The sequence below is a fragment of the Lonchura striata genome, chromosome 29 (genome assembly GCF_050655825.1).
Source record: "Lonchura striata isolate lonStrDom1 chromosome 29, ASM5065582v1, whole genome shotgun sequence".
NCBI classification, from domain to species: Eukaryota; Metazoa; Chordata; class Aves; order Passeriformes; family Estrildidae; genus Lonchura; species Lonchura striata.
This window is the reverse complement of record NC_140731.1, coordinates 1,023,543-1,047,145: the sequence shown is the minus strand read 5'-3', so window position 1 is coordinate 1,047,145 and position 23,603 is coordinate 1,023,543. Positions and strand designations below refer to the sequence as shown.

The 23,603-nt window shown below is 48.4% G+C and overlaps 1 protein-coding gene across 5 annotated transcripts; it reads left to right on the top strand.

Moving 5' to 3' along the window:
- Positions 1–72: 72 nt before the first annotated feature.
- On the top strand, positions 73–22,296 carry LARP4 (La ribonucleoprotein 4). 5 transcript variants are annotated; one of them, XM_085562780.1, is made up of 17 exons: positions 79–198; positions 4,997–5,171; positions 5,375–5,519; positions 6,613–6,771; positions 7,084–7,159; positions 7,657–7,793; positions 8,019–8,122; positions 9,077–9,187; positions 9,539–9,592; positions 10,196–10,405; positions 10,819–10,946; positions 14,522–14,746; positions 15,412–15,460; positions 15,660–15,818; positions 16,337–16,455; positions 17,239–17,407; positions 17,542–22,296. In XM_085562780.1, exons 2-17 carry the CDS (start codon positions 5,121–5,123, stop codon positions 18,112–18,114), a joined length of 2,469 nt encoding a protein of 822 aa, XP_085418906.1. In that variant the 5' UTR covers positions 79–198; positions 4,997–5,120; the 3' UTR covers positions 18,115–22,296. The 5 variants fall into 5 exon arrangements, with proteins under 5 accessions (XP_077644818.1, XP_085418907.1, XP_085418906.1 ...); XM_077788690.2 differs by having other exon boundaries at positions 5,372–5,519; positions 10,843–10,946; XM_085562779.1 differs by having other exon boundaries at positions 5,372–5,519.
- Positions 22,297–23,603: the final 1,307 nt, after the last annotated feature.

The following is a 23,603-nucleotide window of genomic DNA, read 5'->3' as shown; positions in this document are numbered from 1 at the left end:
CCCCCCTCCGCGCTGGAATGGTGCGTGCCGGCCGTGCCCCGGACGCGCTCGGGGCGCCCGGAAGAGGCGGCGGCGGCGGCGGCGGCGGCGGGCGGGACGGGCCGGAGGCGGAGCCCGCGTGTCCCGATCGCCGCTCCGGGCAGCAGCGGGGAGCGCGGGCCCGCCGGCCGCGGCGGCACGATGCTGCTGTTCGTGGAGGTGAGGTGGCGGCGCCGCGCCATGTGGCGGGAGGAGGAGGAGGAGGAGGCGGCGGGAGGCCGCGCACGCCGCGCCGGGGGAGGGGACGGGGCTGACACAGCAGATCCGGCGGTGGCGGCCGCGGGCGGGCGGGTGGGTTTCGGGGAGGCTCGGGGGGCGCTCTGGGAGGTTCGGCCGGGGCGGGGGGCGGCGGAGGCGCCGCCGTGACCTTCGGGGGCGGCCGCGGCCCGGCCGTGAAGGTGACGCGGGACACGCGGGGCCTCCCCGAGGCCTCGCAGCAGCGGGCCCGGCCCGGCCTCTGCACACGCGGGGCGGCCCCGCGAGGCCGGCCGCGAGCGCGGCGCCTCGTTAATTGCGTTAATTAAACGCTGGCGGTGGTTTGCGGCGCGGGAAGCGGCGCGGGTTCTGCCGTTCTCCGGCGCGCCGGGTCCGGGCGGGACGAGGAGCGCGGCCCGGCCCGGCCCTGGAGGTCACCGGGGAGGGCGGGCGCCGCGTCCGCTGTGGCCCGGGATGGGCTTTCAGCTGCTCGCGGCGTTTCACGGGCTCGGTGAAGCGGTTTTAACCTTCGCTGAGCGAACCCGGGTGGCCGCTGTAAACTTTGCACCGAGTTTTGTCCCAAAACGTGCGCGGAGCAAGGAGCTGCCGGGGCCGGGGGAGTCACGGAGGGAACCGGGCGGGCGCTGGGCTGTGTCTGCACGGGAGGGCTCGGCTCGGGGGGTTCGGCTCGGGGGTTTTGTTCAGGGGGGATTCTGCTCTGGGGTTTTGTCCAGGGGGTTCTGCTCTGGGTTCAGTTCGGGGGGATTCTGCTGTGGGTTCGGCTCGGGGGGATTCTGCTCTGGGTTCTGCTCTGGGCTCAGCTCGGGAGGTTCTTCTCTGGGGTTTTGTTCGGAGGGTTCTGCTCTAGGTTCAGCTCTGGGGGTTCTGCTCTGGGTTTTGTTCGGGTGACGGTGAGATAGTGCTGGTGGGCTCGCACACAAACACCAACATGTGCTCCGTGGTTAGGAGCCCCTAAATAAAGCAGTTTGGGAGACACGATCTCTTTCTTAAGTGAATCACCTCAGTTCTGAGCTGGATGTTCCTCGGCTTCGCGGGGAGGATTAAAAGTTGTTCCGAGCACCGTGACAGGCCTGGAGAATTGGGGGTTGCAGGTTCTGCTGGAAGAGGAACTGCTGAGGCTGCTGGGAGGCACGAGCAGCTGCCTCATCCCAGAGAGGCCCCGCACACGAGGCGGCTTCTGGAATGCAGGGATGGAGATGGGGACGGGAGCTGGAGCATATCAGGGAGCACATGGCTGCTGCTGGTGTGGATGGGAGCTGGAGCTCATCAGCATTTGGGAAGTTTAGGGTGGCCTAAAGCACAAACTCAACTCTGGTCTTTCTCTGATAGCGTTGGGAGTTTCTGTGATCTTCATTCTGGAAGCCTCAGTAATATTTAATTATGAGTTCCTGACGATCATATGGATTTTCTGAAGGTTTCTTTTCACTGCCAGGACAGAGAACTGGAGCTCTGAGCTAGCTATCCTGGAGTGCTGCAGTTGGATGCTTGGGAGCAGATAGCAGCTTTATCTGGGGATCTTTGGGGATGCCTGGAAAATAAAGCACAGGACAGGTGGAAGTCCCGAGGTTTTCAGGGGGATTGCTTCAGTTGCTGTAGCTGTCAGTGTTTTAAACTTGGTGATTGTGCCAAGTCCTTCACAGTGCATGAGGGGGAGTTGGGTTTCTTTCAACATCCTTTAGCTCCAAATCTCTGCAGTGATGGCTGTATAAGGCTTGTGCTATTTCGTACATTTATGTTTGGGGCAGGGCTTTTTTCCTCCTCTAAGCCAGGACCTGTGTGCTGTTAACAATTAATAATTAGGTGCATTTGGAATATTAATAAATACATTGAGAGAAATGGAATTGATAATGGGCTGCACTCAGATGGCTATGTGCTCCTAATTCCATATATTTGTAATTTATTGAGGAAATGGGAATCTGTGCGTTTCAGGTGGGTGAAATGCTGCCCATGATGTTTCCTGGTTAGAAATCCAGGACTGTGAGCGTTGTTGGCCCTCTCGAGCAGGTGAGGCTCCCTGTGACCCCACATTCCCCTGTTCACACTCCTCTGACCCAGGTACCACCTGCAGACAGCACAGCTGTGTCTTGGCTTTTCCAAGGGGTGGCTCCTCAGTGGAAAACCCTGCAGCTCCTGCTGGGAGGGATGTTCCTGTGACCACTGCAGTTACGGTGAGGTTGGGAGTTAGCAGAGCACTGAGCTGTTACCTGAAACCTGCCAGCAGCTCTGGAGGAGTTCTTTGTGCTGCTTTGACACCAACTTCTCCTCATCCAGCCTCTGAGTCTGATTCAGCCCCAGGAGGTGATGGTGACTGCCCTCAGAAAAGGTGCTCGGAGCCCCTCAGGCTCCCTACCTGCCTGTCCCCCAGCCAGCACAAGGCTTCTCTCAGCTGCCTCCCGTGGCTTTGCTGACCTTGGGGTTTTTCCATCTGCTTACGTTTCCATTTCTGGAAAAGGGTTCGTTTCTCCCCTCACAAGTTTGGTTAAATTCTCTTCTGGATTTTTTGCTTTGTTTTCTGTTTAAGAGAGTTTGTCTACTCTAGGAAATCTGTCACAAGCTCTGGGTTAGGATTTTGGTTGCAGAACAGTTAGAGTTAATATTAAAATTGAATGCTTTAAAACTCTTTGAGTGCCTGCATTTTTGTTAGCTTCATTTAATCTGGTTAAGTGTAATTTAGATGTAATTACAATAAGAAAAATACCCTTTGCCATGTTTCAGAATGAGAATTTTCTTCAATAACCCATTTTTAGGAGTTGCTGGAGGAGAATCTTGGATCCACATTTGCTGGAAGCAGTGTGAGCGAGCGGGGAAGCTGTGCTGAGGAGAGCTTTGTCAGCTCGTGGATCCCAGCGAGTGTTCCCAACCTTTGTCACTCTGTAAAGCTTTAACCTCGTCATGAAAGTTCCCGATAGCAGCTGGGAGGATCGTGCTGCAGCCAATCCCACAGGCTCGGCGTTTGTAGCCTCAGTTAAATAAGCAAGAATTGATATTTTGGCCTTCTCTTCTGAAGAGCCGCTGGCCAGGACGGAGCGATTTTGCTCGTGGAGCGCAGCGTGAATTTCCCAAAAGCTGATGTAAATTAGGGACTTTTTATCCTCTGCAGTCCGTGGGGTTTTGCTGTTCAGATGAGTGAGAGCAGAGCTGCATCCTGCTGGGCTGTTACAGCTCGCTGTTCCTAGCACAAGGGGAAGTGGCCCACGCTCTGTGCCAGGTGTGTGTCCCTGCTGCCATCGTGTCCATCACTTCAGCAGAGTTGCTTTTAGTCCCAATCACCTCCAGAAATGCAGTAACCACAACAAAGTCTTTCAGTTTCGCTTTATCACATTTATTCCTGCAAATTGCTTTAGGCCTGAGCTCAGTGCTACCCTTAGAGATGTAGGTAGTGAGGCATCGTTTATTTTTAGAAAAGAATGAATCATCTCCTGGGTATGTCTTGTTTCTTTTTGCTTTGTTGAGAAGTAAGTTCAAGGAGCTGCTGGCTCTGGGTCTGTGAGCAGGAGCCCATGTGGGCAGGTGACACTGCCCCAGGAGTGACCAGAAGCTGAGCAGAACTTAATTTGGAACTGCTGAACTGCAGTGACAGAGCCTGTGGTTGCAGCAGGTTACTGGGTTTTGCTTTGCAGGTTGTTTTGTTGGGGAATAACTGCTCTGAAATCTGCAAAGGGAAATACACGTGTGTCCTTTCACCCTGAACTATTTCCAGTTTCCAGCTCTGCTCCTGGGCAAAGATTAACGGGAGGGGAAGACTGTTGCTATGTGGATTAAATCAATTGTGCGTGGGGGGTTTGAATCTCGGAGCTTTGCAAAAACCGTGGTCTTTGTTTTGCTTCTCACATGGTTGTCTTGAACTTCTCCAGTTTTTGGAGGCTTCTTGTTACTGAGCAGGGGCTTGTCCTTGCAGCAAACAGCTCTGGCACGAGGTGTGACCTTGGCAGAGGAATTATCTCTAAAGCTATTGCAACTGCTTCCTTATCCTGTGCTGTGTGTTTGAGGCCTGGTAGTGAGCCACTCCTTAACTTCAGAATCCAGGAGCCTGGCCTCCAGCATATCCAGCTTGCTTATCTGTGTGTTTGTGGATATGAGCTGGATTAATGGCTTTCACCTTTTAAAGTCCAGCAAATTGCAGCAGTGAAGTGGAGCATCGTTCAGTGGCTGGAGGAACTGTTACAGCTGCTTGTGGGGGGAGGATTTTTGCAAAAGGGTACTTTTATTCACTACCCTATAACTACAATTGTTATTTCACTGTGTGAAGGGAGCAAAAGCCATGTTTTTCCTCTGTGCTGCTCATGGATTGTTGGATTCGTCACCCAAAATGCCTTTGAGCAGCTCGGGGAGAGGGGCCTTGAAGGACTCGATCTTGTGCTGTGGGAATGAGCGTTTCTCTGTGTCAGGTGCCAGGCTGCAGTCTTGCAGTTTTTCTTGTCTGTATCATTTATAACCCTTTGACTCTAATTATGGTCCTTGTTGCCCAGACCCAAAGTGAGAAGATCCTGTTCTCTCCCCAGCAGGCTGGGATGGTGTGTAAGTTTGTCTTGGCAATTCAAAACCTTTAATCTCCTTGGTTACCAGTCTGAGGAAATCATTAGTGTTTGTTGATGTGTGTAAGATTCCCGGGGGAACGGGGTAAGTTCAGGAGGAATCCTGGCACGGCACAGGTGATGCTTGGTTAGTACAGATGTCACTAATTCCGTTAAGTTATACAGTTTCTTCTCCTTGACATATGTTTTTTTACCTTCCTTTCTAGGAAGGGGTCTGGAGGAGGGAAAATTTCCCTTTCTGGTGAAAGGGGACTGGAGCATTATGACAGTCAAGTCTTTAAAAGCTTATGAGTTCCCAGAGTCCTTGCCGAGTAGCCGCTGCCTCCGCTGATGTTGTCGGATGTCAATAAAGAGAGGTTGAAGGCAACACTTCTAATGGAGGTAGAAACGAAATACTTGGAAAATACCAAGGATTTTCCTGTTTTCATTAATAAAAAAATCACATAGGTGCTTAATAGCTGGGTAGACACTTGAGATGTGGAACTCTAGAGACAATCACTAAATTCGCCTGTATTTTCTGGCTTGACTTCTGAGGCTTCTCTGGGTTGCTCTAACTAACCGAAGTGTTCTGATCTCTTCAGCAGGTAACATCGAAAGGTGCTGGCTTGAACCCCAACGCCAAAGTGTGGCAAGAAGTGCCCCAGGGCAGTGCTGAGGCCGTGCCCCCCACCAATGGCACAGAGCACACATGGCAGGAGACCGCGGCAGCCCAGGGGACTCCGGCCGAGGGTGAGGGGCTGGGACAGGGTTGGGATATGGGTCGTGACATGGCCCCTTCTGGGGGACACTCGGGGGGTTCAGCTGCGAGGAGCAGCCTCTGGCTCTTATCCTTGAGGCTGCCAGTGTTGATGGAGCAGCGGGTATGAGGGGGAGATGAGAAAGCAGCAGGGTTTCAGCAGGGCTCTGCTTCAGGAAGGTGTCTGAGCTCTGCTGGACCAGGATTCAGGGGCCTGGTGATGACCAAGTAACGCGCTAAGAGGGGAGCAGGGTGCTGAATGTGTAGAAATGGATTCGTGACATTGCTGCACTGGAGCATCCACTGGACCCTGTGAACAGGAAAATGAGATCTGAGGGCCACCTGCAATCCTGGCGAGCTCAGGTGCTGCTGAGAGCTGTCAGGAGCATCTGTTCTGTTCTGTGCAGCACCCATGGTTAACTCCTTTCCATTCAGGCTGTTCCATGTGCTGCAGTTCCATTCCCATCCTTATCATCACACAGGCAGTGTCCAGAGCTGAGGATTCAACTGGTTTCACTTGTTTGGCTCAGACTTGATCCAGGGATGTAGCTAAGGTGACTCAAAGCATGGCAGAGGATGCAGAAGATTCCCTACAAAACGGTTTAGTAAAAGTTAGGGATAAAGAAGAGAACATTCAGCTTGTATGGCCTTGTCAAAGGTTTCTGGTAAGTCAGCAGAAGTGAGGAGAGAGTGCTGGGTTTGTGCTTTGCCTGACAGAAACTCATTTGTCTCTTCATAACAAAGTGAAGCAATTGAGGCAGTGTAAGCAATTTTCATCCCTTGTTTTTAGGAACCTTGCTTAAATATTTTAAATTTCATGTGGAAGGACTGGTTTTTAGATTTTCTCGCCACTTTGGGGATCAGTTTCAGGATCCTTTATTTACTTTTATTTACTTTTCCCTGAGAGCCTAGTGCAAACCAGATCTTCCTGAAATTGGAGAGGTACAAGTCAAAGAAATACAGGCTAAGGTTAGACACTCTCAAGTACAGCTTTCTTCAGTATTTAATGTTTTTAGCCATAATTTTTCAAATGGGAAACATGCTGAAGCTGACAGTTTTCCTGCTGCTGCTGTGTTCCTTTGCCAGGTAACATAGAGATCTCAGAGGACAGCTGCAAGCAGTATGAAGTGATGTATTCCCCGGCCTGTGAAGCCCCAAGGAATGGCACAGGAGTTGATGAGGCATCAGCAAATGGAATTGTCCTGGCGACTGAAGATCTGGGGTACCAAATCTATGAAGTGTCTGGTGAGTGTTAAAGTTCAAACGCTGCTGTCAGTGTCTGTAATCCCCCTGGAGCTGCTCTGAGTGTGGTGTGACCACGTTAGAGCTCTGACATGTCCATGTGTGTCCAAGAAGCTCCAGTATGGCCTCAACACGTGGCCAAACAGCTGCAAAGTGGGATCAGAGTAATTTTGAGAGTGTAGTCTGGGGGTCTTGAAGCTTTTCCTCTTGGTCCTATCCAGAGGGATTCATTCTTGTATTCTGCCATGAGGTGTGTCCTTGCCTGGTCTTGTTGCCATGAGAGTGGGGTTTGATGGTGGATGTGATCCCTTGCAGGTGATGGCAGCTCCACGGTGTCCACAGAAGACATTAGAGAATGTTTGAGAAAACAGCTTGAATTCTGCTTCTCTCGGTAGGTGCAGTTAACTCAGTCTGGTGTAAACCCTTTATTAAATAATCTTTGGCAAATATCCCTCTTCTTGGCTTGATGTGTCCCATCATGTTGATAAAAACACAAACCAAGATTTGCTGGTGTGCTGTAGGAGCCCTGTGGCACCTTCCAGCTGTTTCAGTGCTGTCTGTGCAGCTGTGTCCTTGGATGAGGATGACTTCTGTGCTCCACAGTCATAAGATGTTGAGATCATGTTCTGAGTGGCACCAGAAGTCTTTTTGGCAGATCCTTTTTGCAGACAGACGTGTAGGGCACTGGAATTTCACTAAGTTTTAAAAAATATCTTACTCTGTTTTGTGTTGATTTGCTGGGATTTATTCCAGGAGAGAAAATCTGAGGGTGTTTTGGTTGTGAATGGTACTGGTGAATATTTATTTAAGCCTGTAGTTATCCTCTTGTTTTGAGTTTTCTCTTAGGTTCAGGATCTTTTATTAAATAACAATTTTATATCTTTTTAGAGAGAATCTTTCAAAGGATCTCTACTTGATGTCTCAGATGGACAGTGATCAGTTCGTTCCAATATGGACAATTGCCAACATGGAAGGGATTAAGAAGCTGACAACGGACATGGACCTTATTCTTGAAGTTTTGAGATGTAAGTCTGGGACTTTGGTATCTGTATCAGGACAAAGAATCCTTCCATGCTTCAGAGGGATGCTGCAGTCTCTGAGCTGGTTATGGTTTGTTCTGGTAAATGGTGACAGGAACTTTACTGAGTAGCAGGCTCTTCCAAACTCCTGAATGCTCATTCTTTGTTCCAAATTCCATGAGAGAGTCTGCCACTGCTGAGATGTCCAAATATTATACTTTATATTTTCAGCTTCTCCTATGGTACAAGTGGATGAAAGGGGGGAGAAAGTCAGACCAAACCACAAACGATGTATTATCATTCTCCGGGAGATCCCTGAAACTACACCAATAGAGGTAAATAAAGAGAAAGGAAATAAATAACTGTTAGTGGTTTTTGAAGGTGTTTTCAACAGCACCAGGAGAAGTCAGCTGGTGTTTAATTGGATTATACATGGATATTTTTCTTCTAGACCACATCAGTAACTTTTTCCGCCTGGGTGCAGTGTCAAAACAGCCAAAACAAAAACTTATTGTCATTATCCCTACCCATTGTTTACTGCTGTATTTAAACCTTCTTAAGTAAACTTTTTTCCACCGAAGCTGAGCTAGCTTGGCTTTTCTGGAAGGAAGTTTGAACTGGTTTCTTTTCAGATCCAAAAATAAATCAGTCCAGGGCATAGCTTGGAATTCAGGCTAAATTTTTGTCACAGCAATAACTTTACTTGAAGTCAGACAGTTGTTTTGGCAGCAAGAAATGTTGCTAAACATTTCTCATTCATTGAGCCCCAGCATGAGCTGAGCTCATTATGCCCAAGGAGGGAGGATAATAAAATTCCTCCTGATACTTGGCAAACAGAATGATTTAGTTCTTTGTTTTTTAAAGTTCTAATACGTAGTGTTTTTCTACCAGCATTTTTAATGAGTTCTTTTAATGCCAACTCTGAGCAGCTGCTTGTCCCTCTCTTTACAATCTGATTATCGCAAAGCTGTCAGGTTGCCTTGACTTAGAAACATTTCATGGAATCACTGTTGTCTCCATGACCCTGCTGATATAAAGCCACATTTTTCCTATCTGTTTCATATGAAAATATCACCAGGTCTACACAGATTTTGATTTTCTTCTCAGCTGTGGCTGCTCTGTTTTATCTTGGGAGCCCAGGAGGCTGAGCTAGGATTTGTGGGTTAAGCAGGTAGAGGGTGATTTGGTCAGGGAAATAAGAAAACATCCCTGGGCACAGGAGAGCAGCAGCTCAGAACCTGGGTCACTTTAGTGCTCGCTGTACAAGAACCCTGAACTTCTCTCCCCAGGAGGTGAAGGCTCTGTTCAAGAATGAGAACTGCCCCAAGGTGATAAGCTGTGAGTTTGCTCACAACAACAACTGGTACGTTACATTCCAGTCCGACACAGACGCTCAACAGGTAAGGCTGCCTTCCTCTGACAGCCAGCTTTGATCCTTCCCCTGCTCAGGGACAGTGCACTTGAGCTTCCTGCAGCTAAAAGCAATATTTATTTACTCATCCCCTTTTTGTTGTTTTAAGAGATTACTGGTAGATTTTAGTTAATGAGATCAAAGTTGAGAGATTGTGGGGTTATAATTCCCTTGCCTGGCTCTTGCCTTGGCATGACTGGCACTAGAATCCTGAATTTGAAGTGTTAATGAATTTAGCTGGGCTCACAGGGAAGCACATGACTGCACGTTTGTGTTAAATCATGGAACATCCTTTGGGAAGTACAAATTCTAATGTTGATCTTTTTTTTTGTATCTGCAGGCGTTCAAATACTTAAGGGAAGAAGTGAAAACCTTTCAGGGCAAGCCAGTAATGGTGAGGCTGCTTCAGCTGCTGTTTCTCTTGGGGTTGAATTGTGTTGTTTCTGTTTGGATAATGGTGATTTGGTTTGTGGGGGGTGAACCAAGAACTCAGCAGTGGGATAGTCCAGAACTCTGGCTCTGGAGGCTGGAAACGTGAATGAGGTCATGGGGAGCTCTGACAAATTACAGTTCAGTGGCTGCTGGTTACTCACAGCACTGCTTCCCAGGGGGGGTGAAATACATTCCTGTGCTGGCTTCCCTTCTCCACTTGCCCCAGAATCTGGGTTTGCAGAGCTCAGGAGAAGGATTCCTGCCACTGTGAGCCTTGAGTTGGCTGCTGCACAAAGCAGGCTGGAGCAAAGTGCATGTACTGTGAGAGGAGCTGTCATGATTGGAGTCTGGACATTTCCTGCATTTATCTTCAGTTTTACAGATCATCCAGCTAAAGCAACACGTGTACTTCCTCTTATCATGCTGTGGGAATATGAGCTGCACTGATTTTATCAGTTTTTATTAAAAAATAGCAATCAACCTTCACATCCCTCCAGCAGGCAAAAAAGACTCCACATTCTCCTTTTCTCCCAGCTAATGCAGGGTGTCATTTGCTGTCTTGCAGGCCAGGATAAAAGCCATCAACACGTTTTTTGCTAAGAATGGTTACCGGGTGGTGGATTCCAGTGTGTATCCCCAGCCTGTGCAGACCCAAGCCCAGTTTGCCTCCCCCCTGTTTATGCAGCCTGTATATAGCCCTCAGCAGTACTCGATTTACAGCATCGTGCCTCAGACCTGGTCTCCAAATCCTGCACCTTACTTTGAGACTCCACTGGTGAGTAACAGCTGTGAGAAGGGGAGGAGGAGCCCAGCCCATCAGGGATGATTTGGTTAATAATCACTGGGGTGAGGGGGTGTTGCAGGTTTCTTGGTCAGATCCTTCTGTTTTATGACATTTATGTCACAGCCCTGATGAAGCAGCACTGTTAGAGGAGCTGCCAGTCTCAACCATTGGCTGCCACGTATTTCAAGGAATTTTGGTGTGAAATTCCATTATCCTGCAGCTTGTGTTACTGGAAGAGCCCATAGCTTTTCCAGGAATGCTGAAGCAGATGCAGACTGTGAAGCTGTGGGGATTTGGCTGGAGTAGTGAGTTCCCACCACAGCAGATGCTGTAGGCCAGTGTGAAATTACAGCCATGAGTAGCTGGTGAAGCTGATCATTAATCTGCAAACACTCTCTTTGTAGCTCAACCTGTTGTGTCTGTTGCAGGCCCCGTTTCCCAACGGTGGATTTGTGAATGGCTTTAATACACCAGGATCATACAAAACAAATGCTGCTTCTCTCAGTATAGGTCGCCCATTCCACAGGAATCGGTAAGAGAGTTCTGCCAGGAGTTTGCTCCTGCAAAACTGACACTGCTGAGATCCTCAAGTGTTACTTGCATGTCACATGCAGTGCTTTCTGATGGGACCACACTATTTTGTTTTATCAATTATATGACGTTTTTCAAGTTTATTTAAAAAATGAAGTAGAAAGCAGCAGCTTAAGATCCTAAAATAATGGACACAGTGCTGGAGAGAGCCAAGGTAACTCTTTTTAAAAGCCTCAGAGGAATTTTTGCAGACAAATAAATAACTTCCTCCTCGGTCATACTTGTAATTATGTTTGTTATACCCAGATTATAAACTCCTGCAGCACAACATAAGCCTTTCCTGCTGGGATCAGGCTTGTGGAGCTGCTGGTTCCTGCAGTGGGAGTTGCTTGTCCTGACTGCAGTGTCCAACTGCTTGATGCTGGAACTGTTCCTGTAATTTATTTGCTTTATCCCCATCTTTCCTGAGAGCTCTAAGAACTTAGCTCAGATACAAACACCGGGGAGGAGGAAACACTTTGTATTGCTGGAGCAGTTGCTCTGTGAACACAATGGAGTTGTAACCTGTGTGTGGGGGTGGGAGTTGTTTGTGTGCAGCACTGGGCTGGGATCATGGGAATTGCTGTTGGTATTGTTAGAGAAATCAGTCGACAGCTGCCAGGGCTCTGAGTGGGTTTGTGGTGCAGTTCAGGTCTGGGGCTGTTGGCAGAAGGGGAACTTTGGGCTGTGGTGACTCAGCAGAGTCTTAACCCAGACTGTGGAACTGGGAGCGTGACTGCCTGGAAGATGGAGCAGCTGCTCCAGCTGCAGCTGCTCAGCTCCCAGCTCACATCTTGACAAAGGTGGTTTGGATTTTTTGTTTTGCTTTAAATTGTGCACAATATTAAAACCTGTATATGGGCCCTCATGGAAGTACAGGTGCTGCAGCTGTGCAAGAGCTGTGTGTATCCAAGTGCTAGCACCTTGAAATGCCTCCCTGTACATCACATCTGCATAACTCTGAAGCTTTTAAAATCCTGCTTGTGTAAAGACTTCAGTTTGTAAGACTTGGGTGCTTGAGGTTGCAGCTTTGGGGCCAGGATGTGCAGGTCCTGCCGGCCCCGTGATGATCCAGTATCGCGCTAAGAGAGAACAGGTCACAGTCAGGGGCTGGGCAGCCTGTGCTCTGCTTGTCCTTCCTCCTGCTCTTCCTCCTTCTGCTCTCACATCCTTTCTCCTCCTCTCTGCTCTTTTTTCCACCCCTCCTTTTATCTTTCCTTGTCTTTTCTGCTTTGCTCTTCTGCCCAGACAAGACTGTGACCTTCTCGATGACGGGTAAGATTATGAGATCTGAGGGCTGAACAGTGACTTGAGAATAATTTGGTAAGATTATGAGATCCGAGGGCTGAACAGTGACTTCAGAATAATTTGGTAAAATTATGAGATCTGAGGGCTGAACAGTGACTTAAGAATAATTTGGTAAGATTATGAGATCTGAGGGCTGAACAGTGACTTGACAGTATGCCATTTTGAGAACAACTTGGACAAAATGGAAGAGTTCAGTTGACTTTGCTCCACCTCCTCCCTGTCATTGTTGCTGATGGCCAACTTAAACTTTATTGGGCCCTTAAAACTGGTTCTTGAGGTTGGGGAAGTGTGAATTCATCTCTGTTCAGCAAATCTCCTCTTGACCTGCACAACAGCTTGTTTGGAGAGTTTGTCCAGCTGCTGCTTTTGGGTTTCTCTCCTGACCCATTAAACCTGATTTGTTTTGTGGTACAGACAGTTAATAGTTAACTGCTGGAGTTTTCTCTGTGGCTAAACATTTGTTTAAGCCACTTGTATTTATTTTGTGCTGATTTGTTGCAACATCCTTATGCAAAAGGGAGATGGAAGAATTGTACTTTGTCTGGCACTAGGAGAGTTTCTTCTGATTTAATGGAATATTATAATGAGATTGTTTAAAAACAGCAAGTGTGCAAAATCCTCCTGCTGCCCTTAAATCATGAGATGTGCAGAGTTTACCAAAGGAGAGAGAATTTAGGATTTTGTCTTTGATCAGTGCTGCATAGAAAACCAGTGAGGGGCGAAAGCAGAAAATAGTTGAAGACACCTAAATGCAGCTCCAGGAAACTATTCCATATTGTGCTGGATCTGAGCTTTTCTGGAGAAGTCTGCATTTAAGACCCTGAGCCTGCACTTGCAGCAGCACTGCGAGTGCAGAGCTGTGTCTGTGCTCAAAGGTTAAAGCTGAATGATCGATAGTGGGGTGGAACATTTGGGGTTTGGGAGCTGCAGAGTCGGTGCTGAGGGTTTGGGAATGGGAGCAGCCAGGCTGAGCCTGGCTGTGCATGGCAGGGCTCAGCTGCCCTGGCCTGATCTGCCACGTTCAGTCACTCCTGGCCTTGTCTCAGTTCAGTTTGTTTGCCTGTGGCCAGGTCAGTCTGTTCCTCGGCCTTGGCTTATTTCTCCAGCTCCATTTCCAATGCCCTGTGCCAGTGCTGCAGGCCCGGACAAAGGAAAAATTCCTCTTTGGGTTCTTCTGGCTCTTCTGCAACCCTAAAATTTTGTGATTTTTTTTTTTTTTTCAGTTGTTAAAGGTTTTGGAGGTCTTTCCCCCTCCTGGGTATCTTTTGGGCAGCAGTCAAACAGGAGTTGTGGTGCTTGCTGAGCTGCTTTTCTGGTCAGCTGTGGATCACCTGCAGGTGGTGGTGGTTCTGCTGTAGTTCCTTGTTGAAACTCAAAATGTCCCTCAGACATTTTTAGAGGTTCCAGGCCTTGGTCAGAAGATTTGAGGCCCTGGCAGGCAGCTGGAAACAGCTGTGATTTTGGGTTTGAGCCATGGAATGATTTACCAACTTTGAAGGTGGAACAAGCAGTCACAAAAGTTTAGATATTATAGTAGAAGTAGTTACCAAGTAGAGAGAAGAATTTTTTAGTATTGTACAGGGGGATTTTAACACCTGTACAGGGGGGTTTTTATTTTGTACATGGGGGTCAGAAGTTTTAAGATGGAAGAATGTAGGCCAGTCCTGTTCCTCCTCTTTCTTCTTCCTTACCTCCATGTTCTTGGTGATGTTGGCACTCACAGATTGGTTTAGAGTAGAAAAACACCTTTTAATATAGGTAATAGGCATTGGGGAAAAACTGTAACCATGTAACACGTAATGTACCTTATAAAAGATAGAAAAGCACCATTTAATATAGGTAATAGGCATTGGGGAAAAACTGTAAACATGTAACATGTAATGTACATATAAAAGAAAGACACCATTTAATACAGAGAATAGGCATTGGGGAAAAACTGTAAACATTTAACACATAATGTACCATATAAAAGACAGCAGCAGCCCTGGGCAGGGGGAGAGAAGAAGACACCAGTCAGAGAGGATGTCAGGGTGTGTGTGTGCCTCTGCCTGAGCTGTGAGCAAACCACAGCAGCCCAAGAAGAAAACCTTTTAGATAACTTGCAATAAACTGCCTTGAGAGGCTGCAGAGTTTTCTTTGGAAGCTCGGGTTGGAGGAGAGACTTTTCCAGGCCGGGGTTTCCCAGTTCCCCAGCACGGAGGGGTCCCAGAGCTCTCTCTGTGCCCGCAGGGTGAAGCCCCATTTCCGCTCGTCCAGCAGCTCCGAGCACCCCGAGGGGCCGCCCGGCGCCGGGGCCCTGCCCATGGGCGACCTGGGCAGAACCAGCTCGAGGAATTTTGTCATGGAGCGGCACAGCAGCTCCTTAACCGGGCACCAAGAGCAGGGCTATGCCCAGAAGGATTCTCCCGCGGCACAGCTGGAGCAGAACGGCGATTTCGGCGTCGGCAGGGGCAGGTAAAGTGCTGTGTCCTGGGTTTGCTGTCACACTGCAGCTGGGGCTTGGCTCGTGTGAGCCACAGATACCAACCATCAGCACAAAGTATGTTTCTGTAAGGAGCAGCCATGAGAAAACTGACATTTAAGTAAATCAGGAGCAGTAAGTGCTGACCTGGGAGCAGGAACGGTTCCAGTTTCACTCTCCAGCTTGTAGTTACTCTGATAAACAGCTGGCAGTAAGACAGTGAGGTATCTTTATTTTAAAATATTTGTTCCCAGAATTAAAACAGATGCTGAGGTAAAGTTGGCATCTGTGTTGCTGTAAATAATAAGTAAATCCTCGGTTGGGGATTTGATGCTCCTCAGTATTTTAAGATTAACTGTTTTTATCTCTTTTAACTCAGGGTTTAGACGCTTGAAAGGGCAGATCAGTGAGAAATCAGGCTAATAAGTTTATTACTATAAAATAATTGTCCCTGTGCTTGGTCAGATGCTCATGCAGGGTGCTGAGAAAGAGGAGCTATTTCCATATTGACTCTTTTCCAACTTCTTCCAAAGTTGGAACTTTGAGCCCTTGTGAGGCGGGAGAACATCCCAGAGCCATGTGTGGGGAAGGCTGAGCAGGCAGCAGTGGGTGCGCTCATGCAGAGGGGTGGAGGCACTGACTGTTCTTGTCTTTCAAGGAGGAACGTCTTCAGAGGTCGGAGGAGACGGGAGGACGACCGGGTTTCCGTAAGTTCTGCTTCCCTTTTTGCAGGGAGTCACACAAAGGGCAGAGCGTTGGCTTCCCAGTTATTGAGGAATGGCAGAGTCCTTAAATCCTCAGATTATGGTGGGGGTGTACAGTTTTTCTAGGAAGCTCCTTGACAGCTTGCTCAGGGCTTTCACTGCTCGGTGTTATGACTTCAGTAACTTGTGTTTCCCTCTCCAGAGACCTCAACCTTCAGCAGAAACAAAGACTCAGACACCAAAGTTTGACTTGCTTGCATCCAATTTCCCACCTTTGCCTGGCAGCACAGCAAAAATTCTGGGAGAGCCTGTGCTGGAGAGCAGGATGTCCGACATCGTTAAAGGAGTCTGCAAAGAGAAGGTGCCTGCTCTTGTCTCTGTACACACACCAGCATAGCTGGGTGCTGTGACTCCCTTTTCCCTGTTCAGGGCTTGGTTTGTTAGAGCCACCTATCCCAGTGCTTTAATCCCAGACTTCTTTGTGCATTTTCCCAGTTTTTTTTGTGGGAATGCAGCTAGGCCTCATGCAGTTATGCTGTTGTAATGTGATGTTTAGGAATAAAGTGGGCAAAGGAGGAATGTTGGCTGTTGGAGAAGGAGCAGTTTGGTGGAGTGTAGCAAGGGATCTTTCCAGATGAATCCCTTCTTTGAGCTGGTGGGACTAAGCACTGACATTCTGGATGATCCAGCCTTAATTCTGGTTTTGCCCATATAAAGAGGTACTGCTTTAGAAGTGACAGTCCAAAAGAAATAAAACTGCTGTCATCAGGACTTGAGCAGCCTTTGGGACTACCCCGCTTCTCAGATGTCTTGCAGTGCCATATTGTGGAGCAATTTGAGTATGGCTGTGTATTTTGCAACGTTTTCCTCTGTGTGCAGGAAAGCAAAGACTCCCTCTGCCCCTGCCCGGCTCCTGCTCCGGAGGAACAAACGCCCAGCGCTGCCCAGCCCGTGCCCAGCGTCAGCTCCCTGAACCAGGCTGAGCCTGTGCTGCTGAGGTATGCAGAGAACATGGACTTAACATGGAGCTGTGGAGTGTCCTGAGCAGGAGGGGACCCACAGGGACCACCCAGTGCAACCCCTGGCCGTGCACAGACTCCCCAACAATCCCTCCCTCTGCATCCCTGGGAGTGTTGTCCAAATGCTCCATGGGCAGCCTCAGGGCCGTGCCCATTCCCTGGGGAGCCTGGGCAGTGCCAGACTCTTCTGGGAAAGAAAAGAAAGATTCTTCTTTTCCTGCTATCCCTCCAGTGGTTCCCTTGTGTCCTGTCCCTGGTCACAGGGAGCAGAGATGGGAGCTGCCCCTCGGGATGAAGCTGCAGCCCCCCATGAGTCTTCCCTCAGCCTCTTCTCCCCTCTTCCCCAGAGCCCTCAGCCTCTCCTCCAGACCCTGCCCCATCCCCTTCTCCCTGCTTTGGACCCTCTCCAGCAGCTTCAGATGTTTTTGATATTGTGGTGCCCAGAGTGCCCCCAGGTCTGGAGGTGAGGCCAGCCCAGTGCAGCAGAGTGGGACAATCCCCTCCCTCACCTGTGTGGCACCTGATGCCCCCAGAGCCTGGTGACCCTTGGGGCTGCCAACTCTGCTGACTCATCTGCATGTTCTAGCAAGGTCTGGCAGTAATGTTGGGTGGCATCTTCTTCTCCAGAGGCCACCAGATGGAAAGGACAGATAAGGGTGGGAATGGCTGTGCTGTTGTGTTCTGCACTTGTGACTTAAAGGAAGTAATCTGTGAAATGTGAGCATCGGTAGGTTTTAATTTGAATTGTTGTTGGTTTATCAGCACGGTTCAGCCAGAGAGCAAACCAGAAGAAGTGTCTGCTCCAAAGGACGTGGCCAGCCCGGCTTCTCCGCCGGCATCCGTCTGTCCCATCAGTGCTGCCAAGCCAGCGAGGACAAACACCTCCTCACCCTCTGCTCAAGCAAGTGCAGCTCCTGCTCTGTCGACACAGGTAAGGCCCAGAGCAGGGAGCGGGGATGACACCGGGAGCTTCCTCTGGGATGTGCTCCCCTCTGCTGTGGTGCCTGGGATGGGCTGGGAGGTGGCCGTGCTGCATAAACCTCGTTCTTCTCCTTGCTCCCAAAGGAGCCTCGCAAGCTCAGCTACGCCGAAGTTTGCCAGAAACCCCCAAAGGAGCCACCTCCAGTCCCCGTCCAACCTCTGCGGGAGCACCGCACCAACATCGTCCCCCCTGCCAAAAACGAAGACAACGGTACGGCGGAGAAGGCTCCGGAGAAGGCTCCTCACGAGAGGCCCGAAGCTCGAATGAAGGATTACCCCGGCTTCCGCGGCCCCGGGGCTCCCAGGGGAGCTGCTGGCAAAATCAGGGAACAGAGGCGCCAGTTTGGACGCAGATCTTCGCCTCAGGGAGCGCCGCGCCGCGTGGGCAAGGAGCAGCACGTGGGCAAGGAGCAGCACGTGGGCAAGGAGCAGCACGTGGGCAAGGAGCAGCACGTGGGCAAGGAGCAGCACGTGGGCAAGGAGCAGTACGTGGGCAAGGAGCAGCACGTGGGCAAGGAGCAGTACGTGGGCAAGGAGCAGTACGTGGGCAAGGAGCAGCACGTGGGCAAGGAGCAGTACGTGGGCAAGGAGCAGTACGTGGGCAAGGAGCAGTACGTGGGCAAGGAGCAGTACGTGCCACCCCGGTCACCAAAGTAACGCTGGGCCAGCCAAGGATTCTCTGTTTCACTTCAGCTGTGGACTAAAGAGCAGCAGAGACGCTGAGGAGGGAAGGATTCGGGAAGGGGAATACTGAACTTGGAAGCGTGGCTTGGTGTGGAGAAGTTGTGGAGGGTCCCAAAATTCATCTCTTAAGAGAAGTGATTTCACAAATGCTGGAGGATTCCAATCACTATAAATATAGAGATTATAATTTTTGTATTTTTGTTTTTAATTTGCAGAGGGTTTCCTGCTTGAAGTCAGCTTTGGGATTGTGAAAGTAGCGTTTTGACAAAGTGAAAGAATATAAGTTGACAAATTAACCTGTCCCTCGGTGTAGGAGGAAAAGGATAAGAGAATATTATTTTTGGAAAATGAGCATTTCTGTAAAATTAGAACTTTTTTAAACCTATTTAACGTTTGGCTTGTGGGCTGGTGTGTCTGCCATGGGAGGCCTGGCATTGCAGAGGCCTCTGCAGCAGCGTGAGCGGAGCGAGTGCAGCCAGAACTGTTGTCATCGCTTAGTCACTGATGATGAAAACTGAATGTACTACTGTAGTGTAACCCATGTGTTTCCAGCTTGAAGTAGAGTCTCTTGACCTTACTAATATTTCATTCAGCAAGCTTTTTAAGGTATAAGTTCTGCAGGATACTGGATTGTAGGTGAGAGTGTGTGGACAGCAGAAATTGTCTCGACGCAGTGGAAGGAGGCAAAGGGAGCATGTGAGAATCTTTATTGTGCCCTTTCTCCTCGCCTCCTTTTGAGGGCAACTCCTTAGGTTTGGGGTTTTGTTTGTTTGCTTTTTCCCTCTCTTGTTACTTTCTCTGATTTCTTTATTACAGACTTTAGTGCATTTTTCTTGGTGTGTTTTCCTGAGGCAGCCCCAGGGTAGGACGGGCAGGTGGCTACACAGCACCTGGTGTTACCTGCACAGGTAAGGAGCCTGGAATTGCAGCTGCAGATGCTGAATTCTGCCTTGCAGTGGCAGCTCTGCATGGCTGGGTTTTTTCTCTGTGCTGACTCTGGAATAGGCTGTTGGCTGCTGTCTTGCCAGAAATCAGGGTTTAGACTCCTGGGAACTTGTTGTTTACAGCTGATGTCATAGCAACTGACTCGTTTTTTTAAGTGTTTAAAGTGGAACTAAAGATGCAGAGTTAAGGAAATCCCCTCGTGTTCAGAGAAGCTACTGGAGCAGTGGCTCCTTGCCAGCTGTGTGCTGACTGAATTTGCAACACTATTGTGCAGTAAGTGGTTAAGTTTCAGGGTGATTAATGACCGAAATAGGAACATTCAGCGCATTAATCTGCCAAAATCAGCATACCAGGGTTCAAAGTTCTGTATAAAGCGTTAGGGAAAAGTAGCTTCCAGCAGTAAGAATCACATCTTTATTTTTTCCTCTTTTTTTTTTTTTTTTTTTTTTTAGTGAATAGCAAGTGTACAAATTTAAAGTTGTAAGTTGTGAACACTGGAAAATTCAATTGTGATATATTCCGTAACCATCTTAGTAATATATGCTCGTGTTGCCATAGAATGAATGTAAGTGGCAGTTAAAATAACTGTGAAATTTTTCATCTTCTGATTTCTTAGCCAGATAACCCTTGGCAACTTGGGCCTCAGTAGGAATTCTCTTATCAACTGCTTGGAGAACACTCATATCTATTTTTATAAATATATATATAAAGCCAGAGTTGTCATTTCTCTAACTTATTATTCAGCTTGGCAATTGCTTTGAGTTGATTCATAACACAATATAATGTATTTATGCAGTTAACTGTTCATTTCTAATCATGTTACAAAGAGAGAGTCAGAGAATCATTGATTGGGCTGAGTCGGAGGGACCCATCAGGATCATGGGGTCCAACTCCTGCCCTGCACAGACACCCCAAAAATCCCACCCTGTGCCTGAGAGCGTTGTCTGGATGCTTCTGGAGATCAGACAGGCTTGGAGCTGTGGCCCCCCTCTGGGGAAGGACCTTTTCCTCCCACCTCAACCTCCCCCACCTCAGCCTCCTGCCATTTCCTCGAGTCCTGAAGTATGTATACATATACATATTTTCATATATATATGTATATATAAACCCCAAAATCACTATTGACTTTGAAACTACCTGTACTGGGTTGGGGAGGGTTTTTTTGGGTTTTTTTTTAATTGAGTAAAAAAAATCATTGATCACATCCACAGTTTAGGGATTCTTACAAACCCTTCTCTCTTTATTTTGATAATGCTACTCTCGTTGGAACGCTAGGGAAGTTTAAATATTCAGTGTCAAAGTCCTGAAATGCAATGAATGCAAAGTTTTAATTCGTTTTAAAGGCTCTAAACAATTCCTGCAGCCAAAGTGGAAGGAAAGAAGCCTGTGGGATGGTTCAGGGGTGTTCAGGGGAGACGTGGTCTGGGATGTTGAGGGAGCAGCGGGATGCTGACAGCTCTTGGGAGGAGGAATGAGAGGGAAAAAGGAGCTGGTGCAGATGTGGCTCAGAATTCCTGACCCAGTGGCAGCGTTTGCTTGTGCTGAGAGGGCCTGAGAGGTGAAAGGGAACTTTGTCATGGATCAGGTGTGGGAAAAGCCAGCCCAGAGTGGCTCCGTGGTGCTGTGGGGTGGTGGAGAGGGGAGCTCTGTGACTCCTGGGGGTGTTCCAGCAGCAGCAGCAGCTCCTGCTCTTGCGCAGGGCACGAGGCTCAGGCTGGAACTCTTGGCTTTTCCCAGCACACCCCAACTCCTCTCAGCTTAGGGCACTTGCAGTGATTCATTTCACACCTGCGTGCAAAGATTTCACGTCAGCGGTTCCCTCCCACCATTTCCAGCTGTGGTTTGGGGTTGGTTTTATTCTTTTGCTTTCTATTCTTTCCTGTGCAGGGGGAAATTCCCAGTTGGATGCTGTGAAATTTATGGGGTGGGAGTTTTCCTTTAGCACTGGGACCTGCCAGGGATTGGCTTTGCCTTTTCCTCTCGTGCTGGGCTGGGGAAGGATCTGGTGGCTGTCCCCACCAGTTTGCCCAGTTTGCCCAGTTTGCCCAGTGGGTAGAGGGGTGCTCTGGAGCCAGCCCCACTGCTGGGACAGCTCCTGGGAGCTGCTCCTGTCCCCAGCTCCAGCTGCTCTCCAAGTGCCCGGAGCTCCCCGTGCTTCCCTCCGGGTGTCCCCCCGGGATGGAAATCGTCCTGCTCCGCTGAGATTAAAATCCAGGAGGTGCAAATCACGCCTCACCTTCAGCTTCAGGAACTGTGACTTGTGCTCAGAGTTGTTGGCTTCCGTTAGGGGCAGAAATCCACTCCCCAGTTGGGTTCTTTTCCAATTTACTGTGTGTGGAAAAGATTGGGGCGCCCTGCCGTGCTTCTGCTGGGGAGTAAAAAGAAGAAATTCTTTGCGTGTGATAGTACAATTAAAAGTGCAAAAAGTTTTCTTTTGATTTCTAACATTAAGTTAGTTTTATAGTATCTTACATTCCTGCTCTTGTTGTTTTGTTGGGATTTTTGTTGTTGTTGTTTGTTTTTTTTTTTTAAATTAGCCTGGCACAGTATGATGGTGCAGTTTTAGCTGTAGGAAAAAAAAAAAAAATAAAGTAACCCACTATTAACCAGAAGAGAAAGATGATACTGTGGCAGATCAGTAGCAAATAAGTGACTTAATCGATGCTTTACTGTAGTTAAATAGCTATGGCCTTACTACTTTGTCAATATCAGCTTAATTGTCTTGAAACTGTCTGCAATTTTTACTGTTCCCAGGTGAGTTTGCCTGGGCTGAGATATCTGGTATGTACAGATGATATTTTAAATTTGTAAAATGCACCATTGTATTACAGATGATGCAACAGAAATGCACTTCGGGGGGAAATGGCTTCTGATGAGTTTTTTTGTAAATCCTTGATTACTACAGATATGCAATAGAGTTTTTTGTTTCTAATTTTGATATTTCCTTCTGAAACGTAAGATTGTTGCCATTAATCTGAATGATTTATCATGCTCTTCTTTGCGTGTATATATTCCATATAGTCTGAGCTTCCTTTAGGGTGGTACATAATTTTGGGTTGTTGTAGAATTTTAGTTGGCTCTTCTCTTCAGTGCCTTTAGCGCAGGCACTTCAAGAGGTTCACTGAGTCTGTTTTTAATGTACAGTTGGGAGGACTTGAAATGGAGTTAAAGCAACTTATTTCTGAAAAAAAAAAAAAATCCATCTGCAAACTTAACCTGTAACAACTTTAAAATTTTATATTTAAGAACCAGATGTTTATTTTTATGGAACTTCAGTTAGGGATACAGTTTCCAAAAAAAAAAAAAATGCAACTTCAAATGTAAACAGACTGTGCATAAATGGGTTTTGTTCTAATTTTTATAGAATACAAAATATTCAGATAATATATTGAGCTCGAGTTACTACAGACATCTTGTTCCTCCCGGATGAATCCAGCTTCCCCTTGGCATTGACGATCTCTCTTCAAAGTGGTAGGAAAGGACAAAAAAAGCAACTTATCTGGCTTTTAGACTGTCTGTTCTGGTTTATTCCTGTTGTCAAAATGTCCAAAACAAAATTTGTGTAAAGTAGGTTCATGCTTTAAGTGTTCAAATGATAATACATGTATTTGTATTTGTTTTTGACATTGCCAAGGTGCTATGGGAAATTGAAATAACAGTTAGAAAAATAAAGCTGATTTAAAAGAGAAAAAAAAAAAAACAAAACAAAAAAAAAGAAAACAAACTAAAAAAAAGAAAAAAAAAGAAAAAAACCCTTAAACCACAATTCCCTGAGCTCTTCCTTGTGTCTGTGGAGGTTGAAATGTTTTTAGTAGTTGCTGGTGGGGGTGAAGGGAGAACCTGGGCTCTGCTGGGGGCTCGGGTCCCACGGGGTCCCAATCCCTGGGCCCGGGATTGGCTCCAGAGGGTTCTGGAAGATCCCAGGGAGGGAAACGGAACCACCCAGCCTGGCCCAGGAGCTCCAGGAGCCCAAACTGGACCCAGCTGCGGAGAGGCTTCGCCCCGCACGCTGCCCGCCTCGGGGTGGGCACGGGGCCGGGAGCGGGAACGGGGATCGGGAATAGAACCGGGAACGGGGAGCAGGAGCAGAACCAGGAGCAGAACCGGGGATCGGGAATAGAACCGGGAGCAGGAGCAGAACCAGGAGCAGGAGCAGAACCGGGGATCGGGAATAGAACCAGGAACGGGGAACAGGAACAGAACCGGGGATCGGGACCAGAACCAGGAACGGGGAACAGGAACAGAACCGGGGATCGGGAATAGAACCAGGAACGGGGAACAGGAACAGAACCGGGGATCGGGACCAGAACCAGGAACGGGGAACAGGAACAGAACCGGGGATCGGGAACGGAAGCAGGACTGGGAACAGGAGCAGGACTGGGGATCGGGAGTAGGACCCAGGACCGGGAACAGGAGCAGGACTGGGACTGGGGATGGGCATCAGGAACAGAATCGGGGAGCAGGAGTAGAACCAGGACCGGGGATGGATCCTGGAGCAGAACTGGGACCGGGGAAGG